Source organism: Camelus dromedarius, chromosome 3, assembly GCF_036321535.1.
Source record: "Camelus dromedarius isolate mCamDro1 chromosome 3, mCamDro1.pat, whole genome shotgun sequence".
Classification (NCBI taxonomy): domain Eukaryota; kingdom Metazoa; phylum Chordata; class Mammalia; order Artiodactyla; family Camelidae; genus Camelus; species Camelus dromedarius.
Genome location: NC_087438.1, coordinates 115,519,981 through 115,546,178, shown reverse-complemented (window position 1 = coordinate 115,546,178; position 26,198 = coordinate 115,519,981). Strand labels below are relative to the sequence as shown.

At 41.0% G+C, this 26,198-nt stretch overlaps 1 protein-coding gene across 1 annotated transcript; it reads right to left on the bottom strand.

Moving 5' to 3' along the window:
* PRSS38 (serine protease 38) lies at positions 1–26,198 on the bottom strand. The gene is made up of 5 exons (XM_064478993.1): positions 26,036–26,198; positions 25,705–25,867; positions 24,841–25,112; positions 824–966; positions 1–454 (listed from the first exon to the last, which is right to left on the bottom strand). The coding sequence occupies exons 1-5, from the start codon at positions 26,196–26,198 to the stop codon at positions 200–202; spliced, it is 996 nt and encodes a 331-aa protein (XP_064335063.1). The 3' UTR covers positions 1–199.

Here is a 26,198-nt window from a genome sequence, read left to right as displayed (position 1 = left end):
TCTATGTACCCCTGCCCTTCTGTAGTGAGACCAGCCTCTGCCTTCCGGGGCGTGGCCCTTTCAGCCTTTTCCTGGACCCTGCACGTGGGCCTGGCTGGTCGCCCTCACCTTGCTCGGGTGTGTGAAGATCTGAGGGGCCGGAGATGGGTAGGGACAGAGGCATGTGGCCATGAGGAAGCTGGGGTGGGGGCCTCGGCCTTTATATCATTGACAGGACAGCCAACATGGTCACAAGGACACTGACGGCAGCCCCCAGAGGGGAGGAGAGGGCGGGGAGCGGCTGAAGAGGCATGGGTGTATGTTCTATGTGATAATGAATCCATTTTGAGAAATAGGAGACTCGGGCATAAACTGCAGGATACATAGGGTATGAACAACCGCGCCCCCAGCTCACGACTCCAATTTGCGTCCAGGTGTGGTTCAATTCACAGACAAGTGGGCCCCCAGAGTCACCCTGGAAAAAAGAGGAGTTTCGTGTAAACTGGTAGTCTGGGGCTTCCCCACCTTGCCAGTGGGAGGGCACTCGCAAGCAGTGTTCACTTGGTGGAGGGTGGGTGCCAGGTGTGGCCCCCAGCAGATGTGGAGCCCGGGACATCTGTGAGCTGCACTGAGGTCCACTGGGCCTGAATGAGGCCTGCATTCCATCTGCACATAAGCCACCCTGTGGTCTCCTACTCAACCCATGGCTGCGTGCAGATAATACTCCTGAGCTCTGCAGGGACTGGGCTGTCTGGGACCACCTACCCACCTAGTAGGTGACTTAACACAGACGGAACATCCGAAATCCCCGGGCTTAGCCTCCCACCCCCTCGGTGGGTCGCACCTCGCACACAGTCTTCACGTCCCGGAGGTCCCCAGCGCACAGCATGTCCGGCAGGACGTGGGACGTATCTCCGTAGAGCAGCTGGCACAGGCGGAGCGGGACCAGAGGCTGCTGCACCTCCTGTAGCTTGTCTGAGGTGTCGCCTGTCAGAAAAGAGGGCGGGCCCAGCGTAAGGTCTTCTCACACCAGGAACTGGTTCAGACTATCATATTCCCAGTGCCGTGGCTCAAATGTCAACAGCTCTGTGAGCTGAGCCCCTGGGTGAGAGTGAGTGGATGACACGGAGTGTGTTCAAGAAAGAGGCTCCAGAGTTTGTGGGCGGTCACACCACCTGTCCTGGTCTGCACCAGAGGGTATGGTAACTGGTCTCAGATACCTTGCCCCTGACCAACGCGTAAGCGGGCCCCACGGCAACATACAAGTGGGCCTGCTTTAACTGGAAAGAAGCCGTTCTCACAGGTTGAAGACCCATCTGACTGGGTACCAAGGGGGAAGATATTTGGGAAGGTGTAGCCTACGGTACGTGGGGAATCCGTTTTACAGCTTGTACCCTGAAGGAAGACCATGGAGAACAGAACGCCAGCAGTGTTCGTGGCTGCTGCTGGCTGCATTGACAAGGTAATACCAGGAGAGAAGCCATGAAAGAATTAGATGTTTGCAAATAAGAATGCAGAACAATAGAAGAAGTAAAAAAAAATACTCAAGGCTGGTAATACTGGAGGAAATAACCGAGTAAAATGCAGTTAGGAAATACTTTGAACCTCTAGGCCAGCTAAAAATCTGCCTGAGGCTTTCTACGGTGCCCACAGTGGGGTAACTGGGAATGGACTCCCCTCTGCCATGAGCTAGCAGTAAACACATCTACACAGGACACAACTGTTTTCCTGTTGGACATGAGGCGGGGCTGTGGCCCCTGAGAAGATAGAACAGTGAGGCAAGGTCTTCGAGGGCTCCGTCACCCTCCCTGGAGCACACACACCCCGGGCTGCAGGGTGAAGAGGGACTCAGGCAGCTGTAATCTGCAAAGACGGGTGCCAGGGGGAAGTCGCTCCTGAGAGAAGGGGCCCCAGAGGGCACACAGGCCGCCTCAGGGCCCGCAGTCAACTGTTGGACCCTGAGCCATGTGTGCAGGGTGTATAATTCCACAGGGAGGGCAGAGTGGCCAGGTTAGACTTCACAGTTCCCAGGGCTCACATGGGGCTAGGAAGCTGAGTTCCAACTGGTCAAGAGTGGAGAGTCTTGTGGAGCTCAAGGCATTGGGTAGAGATAGTGTGGAGGTGGGATAAAATACCCATGTTGTGCTCACACGGACGCTGAGGCCCACAAGGAACCTGGTGGACAGGGGGCCAAAATGATGAGCTCAAAGTGGTTTCACCTTTGGCAGAGCTCATAGGAAGAAGTGTACCACAGAAATGGAGGGGAGAAGTCAGCTATAATTTCAATGAGTTCTTCAACTGTGTGCTAGTGTGCCAGCTCAGAATGACGGGAAACCAGACAAGAAGAGATCTGCACTCACTGGTAGGTCTTTCCCCCGGGTTTCCACTAGCAGCTCATGAGATATACTGGGGGCAGAGCTGGGATCTAGAGAGAGAGCATCTCAGTGCAGGTGTTCAGAGAATGGCCACATACCACTGAGGACTTGCAAGAACACAGCTTGCTTCCCTTCTCACATATGGAGCAGAAGCCTTCCACCAGTTGTTGGGGGCAAATGCTCCTGCCCTCAGAGCCTGGCACAAGTGCACTATTCTGAAGGAAGAGTAGAAACAAGCCCTATATCCCTGGAAAGCCTCTGGTACCAAAAACCCACATCAGGAACATCAGAGTTCTGCTAACTTGGGGGCAGGGCTTAGACCCTCTAAGGAGCCATCACAGATACAAAGCAGGGATTAGCTGCCCCGAAGGAAGAATAGTGGTGCACAGAGGTCCGTTTCCAAATCTAAGACTCAGAGCTCTTCCTGAGACTGAGGCTGGATCAGGGGACCCAAGTTTTCTCCTTCCCCCATACCAGTCTAGTAATGATTATCGAGAACAGCAGTTTTCTTCTGAAGGGCAAACAAAAACGTGCCACAGGTGTACAAAGATGCTGAAGTGAAGGGTGGAATGGGAACAGAGAAACACCCCAGGCCTCACACGGAGCACAATATTGCACCATGGAGGGACCTGAAGCCTTTGGAGCACTGAAGCACCAAAGCTAGAGCAACAACAGAACCCACGGCCCAGCTCAAGTTCTTGCTAGCCTGAAATCAGCCCTGCCCCATGCTACTAACGGTCTGGCAGAAAAAGAGGAAGGCCTATTTTGGGGAACAAAGACTTTAGTCTTAAATATTCTTCTATAATGTCTGGCATTCAACCAAAAAAGAAGATATACATACAAACACATTCACATGCATACACACATACACATACAAAGTTGGGGAGGAGGATAAAACACAGGACCCATTGTCAAGAGACAAAACAATGACCAGAGGTAGACCCAGAGATGACTGAAATGATGAAAGTATCTGAAAGAAACTTAAAAATAACTATGATTAGTGTGCTAAAGAAATTATTAAGAAGTAAACAACATGTGTGGAAAATGAAGAATTTAAGTAGACATATGGAAACTGTAAAAGAAGAATCAATTGGAAATGCCAGAAACACACACACTGGGAACAGAAAAATTCCTTCAATGGGTGTTATCAGCAGATACAAATGAGGAAAGAATCAGTGAATGTGGAGATAAGTCAATAGACATTATCCATGCTGAAACACAAAAGGAGAAGAGTGGGGAATAAAGCAGAACAGAGCACTCAAGCTGTGGGACAATAGCAAACAGTGTAGCACATGTGGAATTAGAAGAAGAGAGTACAGGGCAGAAGAAATATGTGAAGATATAATGGCCAAGAAATTTCCAAAGTTAAACACTATGACAACCACAGATACAAGAAGCTCAGAGAACCCTAAGTCAGAATAAAACAAGCAGACACACAGGCACTTGGAAGCATCATAGTTAAATGGCTGCAAAAACAAAGATCAAGGAAAACAGTTACAGTAAATTTCTAATCAAAGACTCTGCAAGACAGAAGAAAATAAAACTGCCTCTTGCAAAAACTAAAACAAAAGCAACACCCGTCCCCGAAAACTTTCTACCCAAAATTCTATATCTAGTGACATTATCTTTCAAGAAAGAGGTAAAATAAAGACTCCTTCATACAAACAGACTCGTTACTCTTATTCATTGCTGGTGAGAGTGAAAAATTGTAAATGCACTTTGGAAAATCCCTTGCGGTTTCTCAGAACTTCATGAATAGGTAAACCCACTGTCAGGTGTGCACCCAAGAGCAAAGAAAGTACGTGTGGAAAGAGAGTTGTTAGATAATGTTCATAAGAGCTTTATCCACAGTAGCCCCAAACTGAAACAACCCAAATGTCAGTCAACAGAAAAACAGACAAATGAATCCTTGGTGTTCATGTGACTACATATTCCTCAACAATAAATAAAAAGGAGCTAATGATACATGTAAAACATGAACAAATCTTATAGACTATATTGAATAAAAATACAAGACAAAAAAGATCACTATCATTACATTTATATGAGGTCCAAAAACATAAAACTAATTAATGGGGACAGAAAACAGAACAATAGTTACCTTAGAAGAGAGAGAGACAGAGAGTCTGGCTGCAAAACAGTAAAGAGAAATTTCTGAGATGATGAAAATGTTCAATGTAGTGATTTGAGTATTTCATGAATATTTACATAGAAAAAGAGACAATTCTAAAAGTTGAAAAAAAAAAAAAAAAGACCAGAGAAGCTCACTGAAGAACATTCAGTGAAGAGCTGAGTGAGTAGGAGACAGGGTGTTCTTGTGAGCTGAGTGTCAGAGAGGTCTTTTTTGGGTAATTTTCAAGGATTTGCTGGTGTGGAATAGGAGAAGAGGAAAATGAAGAAGAAATATGTATTATATTGTAGTTGGAACCCAACTTATCGAAGTGATCCAATAAAGATGAGGCTACTTTCCAGTTAATTTTGGTTTCTTGGCCTTGACTGGGAAACTGCAAAACTGCATTAGGTGACCTTAGGATTATTTGGACTAATTTCATCGATTTGTGCATCCTAAGATCATTTTCTTGCAGTGGTTCTCTCACTGAGCTTTGCCAACAGAGGGCCATAACCTTGTGGTTGAATCTTGTTTGAAGGGTGAGTTAGTTCCAGGGTCTCATAGAGGATAGGAAGATACATAAAGGCAGTTTCCAGCTAGGAGAGAGTGGAACATGCCATTCTTTTATTTAGGTCCAATCGTCCCAATCTGTGGCCTCAGTTCCTGAGAGGCGATGGATTCTATACCCTGGAATCCATGTATATGCCACGATTGTCTGTGAAAGATTTGTGGGGAGGATCCTGAGAGATGGCCAAGCAGAAAGCACTGGGAATCTATCTCCAACCAGGAAAACAACTGCACCGGCAGAATTTATCTGATGTAACTGGTTTGGAACTCTAGAATCTGTTGAAGGCTTGGAGGATAAATTGCAGTCAGCTTCAGTCAGTTTCAGCTCTTAGAACAGTAGCAGCTACCCAACCCCACCCCTGGGACAGGCAGCTGTGCATATATTCCTGGAGAGCTTGCACACAGCATGCGTGAGCCAGGGTGAGCAAAGAGGACCCTGTCCTCCATATACTGGGGACCTGTGCTTTGATTGCTGATTGCTTGTTCTGATTACAGAGGCAGAGAAAAAGAAAGGACCAGCCATTTTTGTTGCACCTCCCCCCATTGTCACAAGCACCTCCCCTTCAGCTGAAGTAATTTTTAAGGGATTTATAGGGCCAGAGCTTCTTCCCCTCTTCATTTTTCACTTTTCTCCATTTAGGATCCAGATATTAAAGACTAAGACAATCAAAAGCAACTGAATATATGGAGGGAAATTAGAAAGTAACCATTTATGCCCAGGTAAAGGCTTAAAAAAGACATAAGAAGACCTCAAGTTTACACCTCAGGCTGGTCCTCAGCACACAGACAGCTTGCAACAATCAATAACACATGCTTTAAAAAAAAAAAAAACAACCCAGAAAACCCTGGGGAAGGGGGATAATCCGATTTCCACAGTTACCACATTATTAGATTAAAATGTCCAATGTTTGACCAAAAATAAGTCATACAGAGAAACAGGAAATGGCTCAATCAGAGTAAAAATATAATTAATAGACTATGTCCCTGAAAGGGCGTAATGGCAGCTATATTAAATAAACTTTAAAACATGATCTTAAAGATGCTCAAAGAACTAGAAGATGTGGAGAAAGTCAAGAAAATAATGTGTGAGCAAAATGGAACTATCAACAGAGATAGAAAAATATAAAAACAAACAAAAAAAGGAAACCTGGAGCTGAAAAAAATAATAACAGAAGAGAAAAGTTCACCAGATGGATTCAAAGGCAGATTGGAACAGGCAAAAGAAAGAATAAATGAACCTGAAGATAGGCCAATGGAAATGCAAAGGATCCAGAATGCCCATGATGATCTTGAAGAGGAGAAACAACTTTGGAGGATGTAGAAGACCAGACTCATTATAAAGCTATGGTAAGTACAGCACTGTTGAACTGGAGAAATCCAAGGGGCAGAAGAGTAAGCCTGGAAGTAGACCCACACACCTATGGTCACAGGATGTTTGATAGAAGTGCCAATACAGGTCAGTGGGGAAAGGAGGTTTCCTTGACAAATGGTGCTAGAGCAAGTGCCTCTCAATGTGGAAAAAAGTGAACCTTGGTTTTTGACTCGTATATCACATGCAAAAATTAATTTTAGATGGATCTTATAACTAAGTGTAAAAGTTAAATTCACAGTGCTTCTAGGATAAATGGAAAAAAATTATTTTCATGAACTTACAATAAGCAAATCTTCATAAATAGGATATAAAATATCCTACATATAAAACAGAAAAAAAGTAATAAGTTGGACCTTGTCAAAAATTTAAAACTTTTTCCAATCCAAAGACACTATTAAGAAATTATAAAAACAGGCCATAGTCTAGCAGAGAATATTTGCATATCTATTAAATACATGTATCCAAAATACATTTTTATAAACTTCTACAAATTATAAAATGTCAAGAAGCTATCATTACACGATAATCAGCATAGCTAAAGTGAAAAAGACTGTGGGAATGCAGTTTGGTGCAGCCACTGTGGAAAACAGTATGGAGATTCCTCAAAAGACTAGGAATAGACTTACCATATGACCCAGGAATCCTGCTCCTGGGCATATATCCAGAAGGAACCCTACTTCAAAAAGACACCTGTACCCCAATGTTCATAGCAGCACTATTTACGATAGCCAAGACATGGAAACAGCCTAAATGTCCATCAACAGATGACTGGATAAAGATGTGGTATATTTATACAATGGAATACTATTCAGCCATAAAAACTGACAACATAACACCATTTGCAGCAACATGGATGCTCCTGGAGAATGTCATTCTAAGTGAAGTAAGCCAGAAAGAGAAGGAAAAATACCATATGAGATCACTCATATGTGGAATCTAAAGACAAACAAAGCATAAATACAAAACAGAAATAGACTCAGACATAGAATACAAACTTGTGGTTACCATGGGGGCAGGGGGTGGGAAGAGATAGACTGGGATTTCAAAATTGTAGAATAGATAAGCAAGATTATACTGTAGAGCACAGGGAAATATATACAAGATCTTATGGTAGTTCACAGAGAAAAAAATGTGACAATGAATATATATATGTTCATGTATAACTGAAAAATTGTGCTCTACACTGGAATTTGACACAACATTGTAAAATGATTATAAATCAATAAAAAATGTTAAGAAAAAAACCAAGATTATTCTGTGTAGCACAGTATCTAAAAAAAAAAAAAAAAAAAAAAGACACAAAGGAACTTATTTACAAAACAGAAACAGACTCACAGACATAGAGAACAAACTTATGGTTACCAGAGGGTAAAGGTGGTTGGAAGGGATAAATTGGGAGTTTAAGATTTGCAGATACTAACTAATACATATAAAATAGATAAACAACAATTTTATACTATATAGCACAGGGAACCATATTCAATATCTTGTAGCAACTTATGGTGAAAAAGGATATGAACCAAATATATGTATGTTCCTATATGACTGAAGCATTGTGCTGTACACCAGAAATTGACATAACGTTGTAAACTGATTATATTCCAGTAAAATATATATATATATATATATATATATATATATATATATATATAAAGTTTAAATGAGGACACAATTAAGATTAAATGAGGTTAAAAGGGTGGGGCCCTAATCCAATATGATTGGTGTCCTTATAAGAAGAGAAAGACATACCAGGAGTATGGGTGCACAGAGAAAAGGCCATGTGAGGGCACAAAGAAAAGGTGACCTTTTCAAGCCAAGACTTCAGGAGATACCAATCTTTTTTTTTTTTTTAACATTTTTAAATTGAGTTATAGTCATTTTACAATGTTGTGTCAAGTTCAGTGTAGAGCACAATTTTTCAGTTATACATAAGCATACATATATTCATTGTTACATTTTTTTCCTCTGTGAGCTACCACAAGATCTTGTATATATTTCCCTGTGCTATACAGTATAATCTTGTTTATCTATTCTGCATATGCCTGTCAGTATCTACAAATTTTGAAATCCCAGTCTGTCCCTTCCCAACCCCCGTCCCCTTGGCAACCACAAGTTTGTGTTCTATGTCTATGAGTCTGTTTCTGTTTTGTATTTATGTTCTTTTTTTTAAATTTTTTAGATTCCACATATGAGCGATCTCATATGGTATTTTCCTTTCTCTTTCTGGCTTACTTCACTGGGAATAATGATCTCCAGGGATATCTATGTTGCTGTAAATGACATTATTTTATTATTTTTATGGCTGAATAGTATTCCATTGTATATATGTACCACATCTTTATCCATTCATCTGTCAATGAACATTTAGATTGTTTCCATGTCTTGGCTATTGTAAATAGCGCTTCTGTGAACATTGGTGTGCATGTGCCTTTTCAAATTACAATTTTCTCCAGGTATATGCCCAGGAGTGGGACTGCTGAATCATATGGTAAGTCTATTTTTAGTTTTTTAAGGAACCTCCATACTGTCCTCCATAGTGGCGGCACCAATTTACATTCCCACCAACAGTGTAGAGGGTTTCTTTGTCTCCACACCCTCTCCAGCATTTATTGTTTGTAGACTTTTTAATAATGACCATTCTGGCTGGTATGAGGTAATACCTCATTGTAGTTTGGATTTGCATTTCACTATAATTAGCAATGTTGAGCATCTTTTCATGTGCCTATTGGCCATCTGGATGTCTTTGGAGAGATGCCTGTTTAGGTCTTCTGCCTGTTTGTTGATTGAGTTGCTTGTTGTTGCTGTTGTTTTATATTTGGTAATCTCTTGTCGATTGCCTCATTTGCAAATATTTTCTCCCATTTTGTAGGCTGTCTTTTCATTTTGTTTATGGTATCCTTAACTGTGAAGTAATTTTTAAGTTTAATTAGGTCTCATTTGTTTATTTTTGCTTTTATTTCCATTACTCTAGGAGCTGGTTTGAAAAAATATTGCTGCAATTTATGTCAAAGAGTATTCTGCCTATGTTTTCCTCTGGGAGTTTATAGTATCTGGTCTTACATTTAGGTCTTTAATCCATTTGGAATTTATTTTTGTAATGGTGCTAGAGAATGTTCTAATTTCATTCTTTTATAGGTAGTTATCCAGTTTTCCCAGCACCACTTATTGAAGAGACTGTCTTTTTTCCATTGTATTCTTGACTCCCTTATCATAGGTTAATTGACCATAAGTGTGTGGGTTTATTTCTGGACTTTCTATCCTGTTCCATTGATCTATGTGTCTGTTTTTGTGCCAGTACCATACTGTTTTGCTTACTGTAGCTTTACAGTATAGTCTGAAGTCAGGGAACATGATTTTCCCAGCTCCATTCTTCTTTCTTAAGATTGTTTTGGGTATTCAGGGTCTTTTGTGTTTCCATACAAATTAAAAAAAATTTTTTGTTCCAGTTCTGTGAAAAGTGTCATTGGTAGTTTGATATGGATTTCATTGAATCTGTATATTGGCTTGGGTACTATGGCCATTTTAACAATATTGATTCAGCAGTCCAAGAACACGGGATATCTTTCCATCTGTTTGTGTCATCTTCAATTTCTTTCATCAGTGTCTTATAGTTTTTGGGGTACAGGTCCTTTGCCTCTTTAGGTAGGTTTATTCCTAGATATTTTATTCTTTTTGATGTGATGGTAAATGGGATTGTTTCTTTAATTTCTTTTTGTTATATTTTGTTGTTAGGATACAGAAATGCAACTGATTACTGTATATTAATTTTATATCCTGCAACTCTACCAAATTGATTGATGAGCTCTAGTAGTTTTCTGGTAGTGTTTTTAGTATTTTCTATGTATAGTATCATGTCATCTGCAAACAGTGACAGTTTTACTTCTTCCTTTCCAATTTGGATTCCTTTTACTTCTTTTTCTTCTCTAATTGCCATGGCTAGGACTTTCAAAATTATGTTGAATAAAAATGGTAAGAGTGGGCATCCTTGTCTTGTTCCTGATCTTAGAGGAAATGCTTTCAGCTTTTCCTCATTAAGTAAGATGTTAGCTGTGAGTCTGTCATATATATCCTTTGTTATGTTGAGGTATGTTCCCTCTATGCCAACTTTCTGGAGAGTTTTTATCATAAATGGATGCTGAATTTTATCAAAAGAGATGATCATATCATTTTTATTCTTCAACTTGTTAATGTGGTGTATCACATTGAGTGATCTGCAGATATTGAAAAACTCTTGCATCCCTGGAATAAATCCCACTTGATCGTGGTGTATGAACCTTGTAATGCACACTTGGAGTTGATTTGATAGTATTTTGCTTAGGATTTTGGCGTCTATATTCATGAATGATATTGGCCTGTAAGTTTCTTTTTTGTAATATCTTTATCTGGTTTTGGTATCAAGGTGATGGTGGCCTCATGGAATGAGTTTGGAAGTGTTCCTTCCTCTGTAATTTTTTAGAATAGTTTCAGAAGGCTAGGTGTTAACTCTTCTCTAAATGTTTGGTAGAATTCACCTGAGAAGCCACCTGGTCCTGGACTTTTGTTTGTTGGGAGGTTTTTAATTACTGATTCAATTTCAGTGCTGGTAATTGGTCTATTCATATTGTCTATTTCTTCCTGGTTTAGTCTTGGCAAATTGTACCTTTCTAAGAAATAGTCCATTTCTTCTAGGTTGTCCTTTTTAGCATATAATTGTTCACTGTAGCCTCTTATAATCCCTTGTATTTCTGTGATGTTGGTTGTAACCCCTCCTTTTTTGTTTCTGATTTTATTAACTTGGGCTCTCTCTGTTTTTTCTTGATGAGTCTGACTAAAGATTTATCAATTTTGTTTATCTGCTCAAAGAACCAGCTTTTAGTTTTCATTGATCTTTTCTATTTTTTTTAAGTCTCTATTTCATTTATTTCTGCTCTAATTTTTATAATTTCTTTCCTTCTACTAACTTTAGGTTTTGTTTGTTCTTTCTCTAGTTGCTTTAGTGTAAGGTTAGGTTTTTTATTGGAGATTTTTCTTATTTCCTGAGGTAAGCTTGTATCACTATCAGCTCCCCTCTTAGAACTACCTTTGCTGTGTCCCAGAGGTTTTGGATCATTGTGTTTTCATTTTCATTTGTCTCAAAGTATTTTTTGATTTCCTCTTTGATTTCTTCAGTGATCCATTGGTTGTTTAGTAGCATATTGTTAGGCCTCCACATATTCGTGATTTTTGCAGTTTTTTTTCTTGTGGTTGATTTTTAATCTCATAGCATTGTCAAAAAAGATGCTTCATATGATTTCAGTTTTCTTAAATTTACCAAAGCTTGCTTTGTGGGCTAGTATGTGCTCTATTCTGAAGCATGTTCCATGTGCACTTGAGAAGAATGTGTATTCTGTTGCTTTCTGATGGAATGCTGTATAAATATCCATTAAGCCCATCTGGTCTAATGAATCATTTAAGGCCTGTATTTCTTTATTGATTTTCTGTCTGGATGATATGTCCATTGGTGTAAGTGGGCTGTTAAGGTCCTCCACCATTATTGTATTACTGTTGATTTCTCCTTTTATGTCTGTTAACAGTTGTCTTATATACTGAGGTGCTCCTATGTTGGGTGCAAATATATATTTACAATTGTTACATCTTTTGCTTCAGTTGATCCCTTAAGCATTATATAATGTCCTTCTTTATCTCTTGTAACAGTATTTTAAAGTCTATTTTGTCTGATATAAGTATTGCTACTCCAGCTTTCTTTTTGCTTCTATTTGCATGGAATATGATTTTCCATCCCCTCACTTTTAGTCTGTATGCGTCTGTAGCTCTGAAGTGAGTCTCTTGTAGACATCATGTATATGTGTCTTGTTTTTGTATCCATTCAGCCAGTCTGTGTCTTTTGGTTGGAGAATTTAATCCATTTACATTTAAGGTAGTTATCAGTATATATGTTCTTACTTCCATTTTGTTAATTGTTTTGGATTTCTTTTTGTAGATTTTTCCTCTTTCTTCTTTTTCTTCTCCTCTCTTGTGTTTTGTTGACTATAGTGTTACATCTGGATTTCTTTTTCTTTTTTGTGCATATATCTATCACAGATTTTTGGTTTGCAGTTACCATGAGGTTTTGCTATAAAAGTATCTATATATACATGATTAAGCTGCTGGTCTCTTAGTTTCAAATGCATTTTAGGTACCCTGCATTCATACCCTCCTCCCCTCACAATGACTGGTTTTGTTATCATATTTTACATCTAACTGTTTTGTGTATCCTTCAACATCTTATTGTGCATATAAATGATTTTTCACTACTTTTGTCTTTCAACTTCCCTATTAGTTTGTGTGTGGATGATTTCCAACTTTTACTGTATGTTTGCCTTTACTAGTGAGCTTTCTCATTTTGTAATTTTCTGGTTTCTAGTCATGGCCTATTCTTTTCTACCCAGAGAAACTCCTTTGGCTTTGTTGTAAAGCTGGTTTGGTGGCACTGAATCCTTTAACTTAAGCTTATCTGTGAAGATTTCAATTTCTCCATCAAATCTGAATGAGAACCTTGCTGGGTAGAGTATTCTTGGTTGTAGGTTTTCCCCTTTCATCACTTTAAATATATTGTACCACTCCCTTCTGACTTGTAGAGTTTATTCTGAAAAATCAGCTGATAACCTTATGGGAATTCCCTTGTGTGTTGTTATTTTTCTCTTATTGATTTTGATATTTTCTGATTTCTTTAATTTTTCTCACTTCACTATGTGCCTTGGCATGTTCCTATTTGGGTTAAACCTGCATGGGACTCTCTGCACTTTTTGGACTTGGGTAACTGTTTCCTTTCTCACATTAAGGAAATTTTCAGTTATTATCTCATCAAATATTTTCCCAGATCCTTTCTCTTTGTCTTCTTTTTCTGGAACCCCTATAATGTGAATACTAGTGCATTTCATGTTGTCCCAGTGGTCTCTTAAACTAGCCTCATTTCTTTTCATTCTTTTTTCTTTTTTCTGTTCTACAGTACTGATTTTCACTGCTCTGTCTTCTAACTCACTGATCCATTCTTCTGCCTCATTTAGTCTATTCTTGGTTCCTTTTAGCATATTATTCATTTCAGTAATTGTATTCTTCAACTCTGTTTGGGTGTACTTTATACTTTCTAACTCTTTGTTAAAAACTTCATTCTGTGTGTCTATTCTCTTCCCGAGTTCTCTAATCATCTTCACAATCATTACTCTGAACTCTTTCTCAAATAGATTGCTTATCTCCTCATCACTTATTGCTTCTTCGGGGATTTTATCTTGTGCCTTGACTTGAAACATGCTCCCCTGTCACCTCTTTTGTCTAAATTTCTATTTGTATTTTTATGTCGGTTAGTTACATTTCTTAACCTTGGAAAAGTGACCCTCTGTATGAGATGTCCTATGCATCCCAGCCTTGCACTCCCCTTTTGTCAAAATGGCCAAGGTCCAGCTGGTCCCAGGGTAGAGTCTTGCCTGAGTTTGCAGACTCCTTCCATAGGCTGTAGGATTGTTCTTTTCTTGCTTCTGGTATCCACCCCCACCCCCCAAGTGAATGAGGGTGGACCAGAGGCTTGTGCAAGTTTCCTGGCAGGAGGGGTCAGTGCCTTGCACTGCTGAATGAAGCTGGGTCACGGCCCTCTGGATAGCAGGACCATGTCTAGGGCATGATGTGCCAAGTCTGCAGATGTGTGGGAATGTGTTCCCATCCAGAACTGAGGCACTGCAGCATTCAAGCCTATGGGCTTTTGGGTAGGGCCAGGTCCTGGCACCAATGACCCAAGCAGATGTCAGCCTCCAGGAAAGCTCATGTAGGTGAACACGCCCCAAATTTCTGCCACCAGCTTCTATGTCCCCAGGGTGAGTCAAAACCATCCCTGCCACCTCCCCAGGAGACCCTCCAAAATTATCAGACATGTCTGGCCTAGGTTCCTATGAAATCACTGCCTCTGCCCTTGGTCCTAGTGCATATGAGACTCTGTGTGTGCTTCCCAAGAGAGTGAAGTCTCTGTTTCCCCCAGTCCCATGGAACTCCTACGATTAAGCCCCAGTGGCCTTGCAAACCAGATACTCTGGGGGCTCCTCCTTCCAATCCTGAAACCCCAGGCCTGGAAGCCTGACGTGTGTCCCAGAACTCTCACTCCTATGGGAATGCCTCCACAATATAATTTTTATCTAGCTTGTGGGTCACGCATGTGGAGGATATGGGGCTCAATGAACACACCTCTCCTACCATCCCACTGTGCTTCCTTCTTTATATTTCCAGTTGAAGAAGATCTTTTTGCTAGGATCCAGTCTTTTTTCACTTAGAAGAGTCTCTATCATTTCTTGTAAAGCTTGTTTGGTGGTGCTGAACTTCTTTAAGTTTGCTTTTCTGTAAATCCTGATCTCTACATCAAATCTGAATGAAAGCCTTGCCAGGTAGATTATTCTTGATTGTAGGTTTTTCCCTTTCATCACTTTAAATATGTCATACCACTCCCTTCTGGCTGCAGAGTTTCTGCTGAAAAGTCAGCTGATAGCCTTACGGGAGTTCCTGTATGTAACCTGTTGCTTTTCCCTTGCTGCTTTAAATGTTCTCTATTTATCTGTAATTTTGGCCATTTTAATTACAATGTGTCTTAGTGTGGTTCTCTTGGGTTGATTCTGTTTGAGACTTTCTGTGATTCTCAGACCTGATGTCTGTTTCCTTTCCCAGGATAGGAAAGTGTTCAGCTATTATGTCTTCAAATATGTCCTATGCCCCTTCTCTCTCTCATCTCCTTCTGAGGTCCCTATAACGTGATTGTTAGTATGCTTGATGTTGTCCCAGAGGTCTCTTAAACCATCGTCATTTCTTTCTATTTTTTTCTTTTTTGTGTTCAGCTTCAGTGATTTCCACTACTCTGTCTTCCAACTCACTGATCCATTCCTCTGTATCATCTAATCTACTGTTGATTCCTTCTAGTGTATTTTTCATTTTAGTTATTGCATTCTTCATCTCTGTTTGGCTGTTCTTATATTTTCTAACTATTTGTTAAAAATTTCTAACTGCTCACTCTGTTCATTCATTCTTCTCCTGAGTTCTTTGATCATCTTTATGATCATTACCTTGAGCTCTTTACTGGGTAGATTACCTATCTCCACTCCACTTAGTTCTTCTTCTGGGGTTTCATCTTGTTCCTGTTTGGAACATGTTCTTCTGTCATCTTATTTGCCTAATTTGCTTTTTAAATTCTTAGGTATCCAGTAGTTGGTTTTGTTTCCCAAACTTGGAGAAGTGGCCTTTTGTAGGAGACATCCTGTGCATCCCAGCAGTGAACCACCCTCTGGTCATAAGAGCTACACACTCTAGGGATGCCCCCTATGTGGGCTGAGTGAGTTCTCTTATTGTTTCAGGCTGAGTGCTGAGGGTGGTCTGGTAGGCACGGTTGGCCCCTAGTCAGATTGGTTGTCAGGCTCTGTCCTGTGTGGAGGATGCCACTTGGTTGATGGGGCTGAGTCATAAAGTGGCTGCCTGCATAATCCCATGGAGACCTGGGGCTGTTGCTGGTTCACCGGTGGTCAGAGTCATGTTCTGGGGTGAGTTGTTGTGGGGCCCAGATTTTTGGATCTAGTGTTGGCTGGCTGGTGGGTGGGGCTGGTCCCTGATATGGCTGGCTGTGGGCTCTGGGGTTTCCTGTGAGCTGGATCCTGAGGTGGCTGGTTGGGGAATCTAAGGTATTACAGAGCTAGTACTGGCCTGCTGTTGAGTGGGGCTGTGACCAGTAGGTCCCAGGGCTAGTGCCAGCTCACTGGTGAGTGGAGCTATGTCCTGGAGTCTCTGGCTGCAGGACTCAGGTCCCAAAGCTGGGTCAACCTCCTAGTGGTTTAGGTTGGATTCCAGGGCCTAAGCTGAGGGACCTAAGGTGTCCCAGAGCTAGAGTTCATCTGCTGGTGGGCAGGGCAATAGCCCAGGTTTTCCCAAGACTGATGCTGGCTTTCTAGTGTGTTAGCTGGGTCCACATGGCAGGCTGCAAACTGTGTTGGTCCTGGGGCTGACATCCACCTGCTATTGGGTAAGGTCAGGGTCCAGGAGATCCTGGGCCTGATACCCAGCCCCTGGTGAATGAAGCTGGGTCCTGGTGCTAGTAACATCCAGTCCACTGACAGGCAGAGCCAGGTCCTAGGGTCTCTGGTTGCAGGTCTCAGAGGTCCCAGAGCTGACGTTGGCTGCTGGTAGCCAGCACTGGGGCTTAGCTTGACCCAGGGCTGGTGTCCACCCACTAGCGGGTGAGGCTGGTTCTGAGGCTAGGGCCAGCTTGCTAATGTGCAAGCCCCATGCCTCAGGGTTTCTGGGGCTTGTGCCTGCCCACTGGTGGATAGAGCTGTGTCCCAAGTTTTCTGACTGCTGGGCCCTGTGTGCCCTGGTTCTAGTGCCTACACAGGTCCTGAGCCCTCTGGTGGATAGGGCTATTTTCAGGAGTGGCTGTGGGCTCAGGGTGTCTTAAGGCATCCTGCCTACTGGTGAGTGAGTCTGTGTCCTTCCCAGCTAGTTTCTTAATTTGCAAAGTCCCATTACTGGTGCATACAGGCTGGTGGAAAGGGGCGGGGCTGAGTTCTGAGACTAATAAGCTAGATGGAGGATTGCAAAATGACGCTTGTCAGCACCAATGTCCACATGGTAGAATGCGCTCCCCGAAATGGCTGCCACCAGTGTCTATATTCCCAGGGTGAGCTCTAGATGTCTCCTTCCTCTCTGGGAGGCCCTTCAGAATTAGTAGGTGGGTCCAACCCAGGCTTCTTTCAAATTATTGTTTCTGCCCTAGGCCCTGGCATGTGAGATTTTGTGTGTGCCTTTTAAGAGTTGAGTCTTTATTTCCCACAGCTTTCTGGGTCTTCGAAAAGTAAGCCCTGCTGGCCTCCAAAACCAAACATTCTGGGAGCTCATATTCCTGGTTCAGGACCCTCAGGTTGGAGCACTCAATGTTGGGCTTATAATCCTTGCTCCTTGGGGACAAGTACCACAATCTTAATTATTCTCTTGTTTGCGGGTTACCCACCCAAGGGTATAAGTCTTGACTATATTGTGACTTTGCCTACTACTCATCTCTTTGTGGTTCATTCTTTATATATTTAGTTGTAGAAGATCTTTCTGGTAGATTCCAGTCTTCATTATCAATAGTTGTTCTGTTAGTCATTGCAATTTTGGCGTTCTAATGAGAGATGCTGAGCTCAGTGTCTTCCTACTCCACCATCTTGGCTATATCTCCCTTACTCCAGTCTCTGTTTTTTGATTTGAGAGTTTGATCCATCTAATTACAGATAAGGAGGGAGTTAACTTCTCTCATTTTACTTTCTACATGCCTTATAGCTATTTTCTCCTTCATTTCCTGAATTCCTGTATTCTGTGCATTTAGCTGATTTTTTTTTGTACTGAAATGTTTAGATTCCCTCTTAATTTCCTTTTGTGGTTATATCATGGAGATTATATTGAACATTCTAAAGTTTTAACATACCAATTTGAATTTATATCAGCTTAACTTCAACAAAAATTTTATAAAATTAAGTAAACCAGACACTAAACTTTCTTAAACTGGTATAAGATATCAATTTGAGGGATTTGGGGTCAAGTCAGTGGAGTAGTAGGACCATGAGCTTGCCTCTCCTAGCGACTACAACAAAACCACAACTGACTACTGAACAGCCATTGAGTAAAAGGACCAGGGCCTAGCAAAAAAGATCTTCTTCAACTGGAAACATATAGAGAGGGAACCACAGCAAGAAGGTAGGAGAGGCGTGCTCATGATATAATTTGGCCCCAAACCCACCTGGTGGGTGATGCACAAGCTGAAGAATTAAGTTGCAGAGGCTATCCCACAGGAATGAGAGTTCTGAGCCCCATATCAGGATCCCCAGCCCAGGGTTCCAACATTGGGCAGAGAAGACTCAAGGACATCTAGTTTTGGAGGCCAGAGGGGCTTAACTCCAGCAGCCCCACAGCACTGGGGGACACAGAGACTTCATTCTCTTGGGAAGTGTGGATGCAATCACATGTACAATGGGTCCAGGGGCAGAGACAGTGATTTCATAGGAACCTGGCCCAGACCTGGCTGCTGTTTCTGGAAGTGTTTCTGGGAAGGTAGGAGATGGCTGTGGCTCACCCAGGGAACATAAAAGCTGCTGGTAGACATTCCAGGAGTGTTCACCTACATGAACTTTCCTGGAGGCTAACATCTTGATTGGATGATTAGCATCAAGAACCAGCCCCACAAAAACAGCCTGTAAGCTTAAGGGCTAGGAAGCCTCAGGCCAAATAACATACTGGATGGGAACACAGCCTCACCCATAAGCAGACTTCCTAAGCCGCAAACTGCCTCTAGACAGGGCCCTATCCACCAGATATCCGGCACCAAGCTCCACCAAGCAGTGAGCAGGCACCGGCTATTCCAGCCAGGAAACCTGCATAAGCCTCTAGGCCAGCTCATCCACCAGGGGGAAGATACCAGAAGTAAGAAAACAACAGTCCCAAAACCTGTGGAAGGAATCCACAAACACAGGCCAGACTACACTGGGACCAGCTGGACCCTGGCCTTTGGGTGACAAGAGAGGAGTATATTGATGGGACGCATAAGACGTTTCCCATAGAGGGCCACTTCTCCAAGGTCAAGAAACATAACTAACCTACCTAAAAATACAAAAGAGACAGACAAGATGAGGCAGCAGAGGAATATCTTCTAGGCCAAGACACAAGATAAAATCCCAGAAGAAGATAAAAGTGATGAGGAGATAGGCAATTTATCTGAGAAAGAGTTTAAAATAATGATGGTGAAGATGTTCAGAAAACTCAAGAGGGGTACAGATGCACAGAGTGAAGTTTTTAGCAAAATGTTGAAAAATACAAAGAATACCCAAACAGAGTTAAAGAATAAAATCACTGAAATGAATAACACACTAGAAGGAACCAAGAATAGAGTGAGGCAGAAGAATGGATTAGTGAGCTAGAAGATAGATTAGTGGAAACCTTACGACAGAACAGAAAACAGAAAAAAGAATGAAAAAAATAAAGATAGTTTAAGAGAGTTTGGGGACAACATGAAGTTCAGTATTATTCGCATTATAGGTGTTTCCAGAAAGTGAAGAGAGAGAGAAAGGACTTCAGAAACTTTTAGAAGAGATAATAACTGAAAACTTCCCAACTTGGGAAAGGAAACAGTCACCCAAGTCCAGGAAGTACAGAGAGTTCCACACAGGATCAACTAAAGAGGAACACAATGCACATAGTCAACAAATTGACAAAAATTAAGGGTAAGGAGAAAATATTAAAATTATCAAGAGAAAAGCAGCAAATAACATACAAGGGGACGTCCATTAAAGTTATCAGCTGATTTTTCAGAAGAAACTCTACAGGCCAGATGGAAGTGGCAATGATATATTTAAAGTAATGAAAGGGAAAGATTTACAACTGAGAATACTCTACCCAGCAAGGGTGTCATTCAGATTTGATGGAGAAATCAAAAGCTTCACAGAAAAACAAAAGCTAAAAGAATTCAGTGCTTCCAAACGCTTTTACAACAAATGTTAAAGAAACTTCTCTAGTCCTCAAAGCACAAGAAAAGAGAACAAAAAGAAGAAGAAAGAAAAAAAGACCTACAAAACCAAACCCAAAACAGTTAACAAAATGGCAATAAGAACATACTTATTGATAATTATCTTAAATGTAAGTGGATTAAATGCTCCAACCAAAAGACATAGACTGGCTGAATGGATACAAAAACAAGACCTGTATATATGCTGTCTAGAATAGACCCACTTCAGGGCTAGAGACACATGCTGGCTGAAAGTAAGGGGATGGAAAAAGATATCCCATGCAAACAGAAAGCGAAAGAAAGCTGGAGTAGCAACACTATATCTGACAAAATAGATTTTAAAATAAAGACTGTTACAAGAGACAATGAAGGACACTACATAATGCATAATGCTTGAGGGGTCAATCCAGGAAGGATATATAACAACTGTAAGCATATATGCACCCAACATAGGAGCACCTCAATATATAAGGCAATTGTGGACAGACATAAAAAGAGAAATTGACCATAACACAGTAACAGTGGGGGACCCTAACATCCCACTTACATCAATGGACCAGTCATCCAGACAGAAAATCAGTAAGGAACACAGGCCCTAAATATCACATTAGCCCAGATGGACTTAATTGATATCTACAGGGCACTCCATCCAAAAGCAACAGAATACACATTCTTCTCAAGTGCACAAGGAACATTCTCCAGAATAGATCACATACTAACCCACAAAGCAAGCTTTGGTAAATTTAAGAAAATTGAAATTGCACAAACATCTTTTCTGACCACAATGCTACAAGGTTAGAAATCAACTACAAGAAAAAAAAAAAAACCCAGCAAAACCTGCAAACATGTGGAAGCTAAACAATATGCTACTAAACAACCAATGGATTACTGAAGAAATCAAAGAGGAAATCAAAAAATACTTTGAGACAAATGAAAATGAAAACACAATGATCCAAAAACTCTGGGATGCAGAAAAAGCAGTTCTCGGAGGGAAGTTTATAGCAATACAAGCCTACCTCAGGAAATAAGAAAAATCTCAGTAAAGCAGCTGGAGACAGAAAAACAAACAAACCCCAAAGTTAGTAAATGAAAAGAAATTGTAAAGATCAGAGAAGAAATAAATGAAGTAGAGACTAAAAAAGCAATAGAATAGATCAATGAAAACTAAAAGCTGGTTCTTTGAACAGATAAGCAAAATTGATAAACCTTTAGTCAGACTCACCAAGAAAAAAAAAAGAGAGGGCTCAAATTAATAAAATCGGAAATAAAAAAGAAGTTGCAGCTAACACCACAGAAATAAAAGGTAACATGAGAGGCTAGTATGAGCAACTATACAACAACAAAGAGGACAATGTAGAAGAAACAGACAATTTCTTAGAAAAGTACAATTTGCCAAGACTAAACCAGAAAGAAGTGGACAATATGAGTAGACCAATTATCAGTAGTGAAATTGAATCAGTAATTTAAAACTTCCCAACAAACAAAATTCCAGGACCAGATGGCTTCTCAGGTGGATTCTACCAAACATTTAGAAAAGAGTTAACACCTATCCTTCTGAAACTATTCCAAAAAATTGCAGAGGAGGGAATCCTTCCAAACAAAAATCCTTAACAAAATACTAGCAAATTGACTCCAACAATGCATTAAAAGGATCATTTACACACCATGATCAAGTGGGATTTATCCCATGGATGCAAGGATCAATATTCACAAGTCAATCAATGTGATACACCACAGTAACAAATTGTAGAATAAAAACCATATGATCATCTCAATAGATGCAGGAAAAGCTTTTGATAAAATTCAACATCCATTTCTGATTAAAAAAAAAAAATCTCCAGAAAGTGGGCATAGACAGAACATACTTCAACATAACAAAGGCCATACATGACAAACCCACAGCTAATATCATACTTAACGGGGAAAAGCTAAAGCATTTCCTCTAAGATTAGGAACAAGACAAGGATGCCCACTCTCACCACTTTTATTCAACATAGTCTTGGAAGTCCTAGCTATAGCAATCAGAGTAGAAAAATAAATAAAAGGAATCCGAATTGGAAAGGAAGAAGTAAACTGGTCACTGTTTGCAGATGACATGATACTATACATACAAAACCCTAAAGAACTTATCAGTGAATTTGGTAAAGTTGCAGGATATAAAATTAATATACAGAAACCAGTTGCATTTCTATACACTAATAATGAAATAGCAGAAAAGTAAATTAAAGAAAGATACCATTTATCATTGCACCAAAAAGAATAAAATACTAGGAATAAACCTACCCAAGAAGGCAAAAAGTCCTGTACTCTGAAACCTATAAAACACCTGATGAAGGAAAGGGAAGATGACATAAGCAAATGGAATAATATACCATGTTCTTGGATTGGAAGAATCAATGTTGCTAAAATGACTATACTACTCAAGGCAATATACAGAGTCAAAGCAGTTCCTATCAAATTAACAACAATATTCTTCATAGAGCTGGAGCAAAAAATGTTAAAATTTGTATGGAAATACAAAAGACCCCGAATAGCCAAAACAATCTTGAGAAAGAAGAATAGAGCTGGGGAACCATGCTCCCTGATTCAGACTATACTGTAAAGCTACAGTAACCAAAACAGTATGGTACTGGCACAAAAACAGACACATAGATCAATGGAACAGGATAGAAAGTCCGGAAATAAACCCACACACTTATGGTTAATTAATCTACAACCAAGAAGGCAAGAATGTACAATGGAAAAAAGACAGTCTCTTCAGTAAGTGGTGCTGGTGAAACTGGACAGCTACTTGTAAAAGGCTGAAATTAGAACATTCTCTAACACCATATACAAAAATAAACTCAAAATGGATTAAAGATTTAAATGTAAAATCAGTTACTATAAAACTTCTAGAGGAAAACACAGGCAGAACACTCTCAGACATAAATCACAGCAATATATTTTTTGAATTAGCTCCTGGAGTAATGGAAATAAAAGCCAAAATAAACAAGTGGGATCTCATTAAACTTACAGCCTTCTTCACAGCTAAGGATACCATCAACAAAATGAAAAGACAACCTACAGAATGGGAGAAAACAATTGCAAATGATGCGACTGACAAGAGACTCATTTCCAAAATATACAAACAGCTCATATACCTTAATGTCAAAACACCAAGCAACGCAATCCAAAAATGGGCAGAAGACCTAAACAAGCGATTCTCCAATGAAAACATATAAATGGTCAATGGACACATGAAAAAATGCTCAGTACTGCTAATTGTCAGAGAAATGCAGATCAAAACTACAATAAAATATCACCGCACACAAGCCAGAATGGCCATCTCCAAAAAGTCTACAAATGATAGATGCTGGAGAGGGTGTGGAGAAAGGGAACCCTCCTACACTGTTGGTGGGAGTGTAGACTGGTGTAGCCACTAGGGAGGACAGTATGGAGGTTCCTTAGAAAACTAAAATTAGACTTACCACGTGATCCAGCAACCCCACTCCTGGGCATATATGCAGAGAAAAATAAAATTCAAAAAGATACATGCACCCCAGTGTTCACAGCAGCACTATTTACAATAGCCAAGACATGGAAACAACCCAAATGTCCATCAACAAAAGACTGGATAAAGAAGATGTGGTACATATATACAATGGGACACTACTCAGCCATTGAAAAAAAAAATAGTGCCATTTGCAGCAACATGGATGGACCTGGAGATCATCATTCTAAGTGAAGTGGGCTGAAGAGAGAAAAAAAAAAAATGCCACGTGATATCACTTATAAGTGGAATCAAAAAAAGAAAAGGACAAAAATGTACTACTTATTATTTATAACTTAGATGATTGATTTCTTGACTATGTGTGAGCACCTTTAATTGTCACCTATGATTGGATTACTGCATTCTGTTGATTCTTAGTTTGTGGTTGGCTTTATTCCTTTGATAGCTATGTCAGTTTAAAAAGCTAAAGCTCAAAACTGTTCTTAGAAACAATGATTAGTACATAGATGTAAACTAAAAAATATATGCAGTATATTGTATATGTGTATTTACGTGCAATATATTGTATATGCCTAAATTGTAACTATTCTACCTAATAAAACTGAAAAATGAAAAAAAAACCCAAGAATAATCTCAAGTAAACAACCTAACCTATCACCTAAAAAAAAAAAGATATCAATTTGAAATCTCCAGGCCAGGTTATAGACTTAATAGTAAACCATTAGAAGCATTTCCATTAAAATAAAAACCAAGGAGACCTAGCCACATTTCCACTAGAGTTTCCATCCATTGCAATAATATTGAAAACAAAAGAAATAAAAGATTAAATGTAGGAAAGAAAGTGGTCAAAAATCTTTACTTGAAGAAAATATGATATAAAAATCTAGAACAATTACATAATCAACTGATAAACTATTAAAAATGAGTCCTTTATGCGGGCTGGAAGCATGATCAATGTGCAGAAATCAACAGCTATGACTGATTAGCAAATGCAATTAAAAAGAATCATTTAATTAATCATAGAAATTCTAAAGTATGCAGATATAAACCTAAAAAGAAAATGCAATTCCTTTATAGAGATAACTAGAATAACAAATACATTTTTAATAGGTTAAATAATATTATTTCTAAGGGGAATTTAAAATCTTAAGAACAACTTAAGAAATGCTTGGAAATTTGTGTTCTTAGTATACCAAATATTAATTCCATACTCGGAGTAGATACAACTATTTTCCTGTATACAACAAAGCCAACCAGGGATAAAACAAAACTCTACATTGAGAAACAAATAGTGATTAATGGATGAGGGTTCCAGTTCTCAGACACCTGCAACCCCTTAATGGACAGTACATGTTCTCTCCTGTAGTGTCATAAAAGCATCATTCTTTCCACAAACTCCAACAAAGGGACTGACCCCGCACTTTGTTTTCTTACCTTGTTGGGAGATGAATCCCCATCCTGTAGCCCAGCAAGAAAGGTTCCAAAGTTTCACGTCTGTGGGTGCAATGCAGATGGGAAGCACAGAGTCGGAAAGCACAATGCGGCTTTTCAGCTGTACCAGAGCGATGTCGCCTCCGACAGGGTGGTATAATTTGTGTGTGGGATGTAGGATCACCTTATGCACCTCAAACCACTGAGTATGATTGCCTGGCACCCTGAGGTCCACAAGGCCCACATATACATCAAATGCCTCAATGTTCCTTTCCCTGTGGGGACAGAGGACAAAGGTACAGTGGCTTGAGCACCTTGCACGTGGAGAGAGCAATCACCTTCAGCTCACAGGCCAAGGAAGTCCTGGAGCATGCCAACCTGGATATCTAAGGTCTCGGCCAGGATGGGGAAAAGCGAGCCCTTTGCAGCACAGTGGGGAGCTGACTGTCAGGCAGAATTGCCCCCAAAGAAGTCCTGACTTGAGTCCACGGAGGACTAAGGGAACCACCAGGACATGATGGACAGCCCAGGATGGTGATCTTGGCAGAATTACAGTGAGCTGCCCATGAAGATAAGTCTTTCGTCACCTCTAAGCCTGTGATTTTTCTCTTTTTCTCTCCCCTCATCCTATGGTGTGGCTCCTCTCCTCACTTCCCATCCTATGATTTGGTTCCACATCTATCTGGAAGAGTGGATAGCCCTAAAGGGGGCCCTCAGCCCTGTGCAAGAAGAAGCTGTGGTGGATGGAGGTGTGCTGGCTCCCACTCTCTCCCCCAGCTCCAAGAAGCCCCAGCCCCAGGTAGCCTGTGCGGTGGGTCCTGCAGCCCTAGACCTCCATGGGAACAGTCCCCAGCGCTACCCACTCACCTGTCAAAGCAGTGGGCTGCGGACAGGACCCAATACTCATCAATGATGGACCCACCACATGTGTGGAAACCTGCATAGTGCAGGCTGACCTGCCATGGCCACTTTTTCTCAGGGGCATCCGTGCCTCCCACGACCTTCCCCTGCACGTGACGCTGGCCACAGGCTGAAGAGAGAGGGGCAAAGTATACAAGTAGCAGTGGCGCCCGGGAAGTGGAGGGTGGGTCGGGTGGGAGGAGGGGAAAGTCGGGGAGGGCCGAGATGGACTAGCGCTCCACCCTTGGAAGGAGGGAGCCCTGGGTTCACCGCCAACCCGGGCCTGGAGAGGTCCTACCTACACCACGGCGCCAGGCGATTCCCTCAGCGCGAGCGTGCCTGTGGGCCGCGGCTGCGACCCGGGCCGGGGGCAGGAGCAGCAGCAGCAGCCGGAGGAGGCTCGGGGCCAGGGGCCAGGGCTCCCCGGGCCCAGCGCGGGGGCCGCTCCGCGCGGCAGCCAT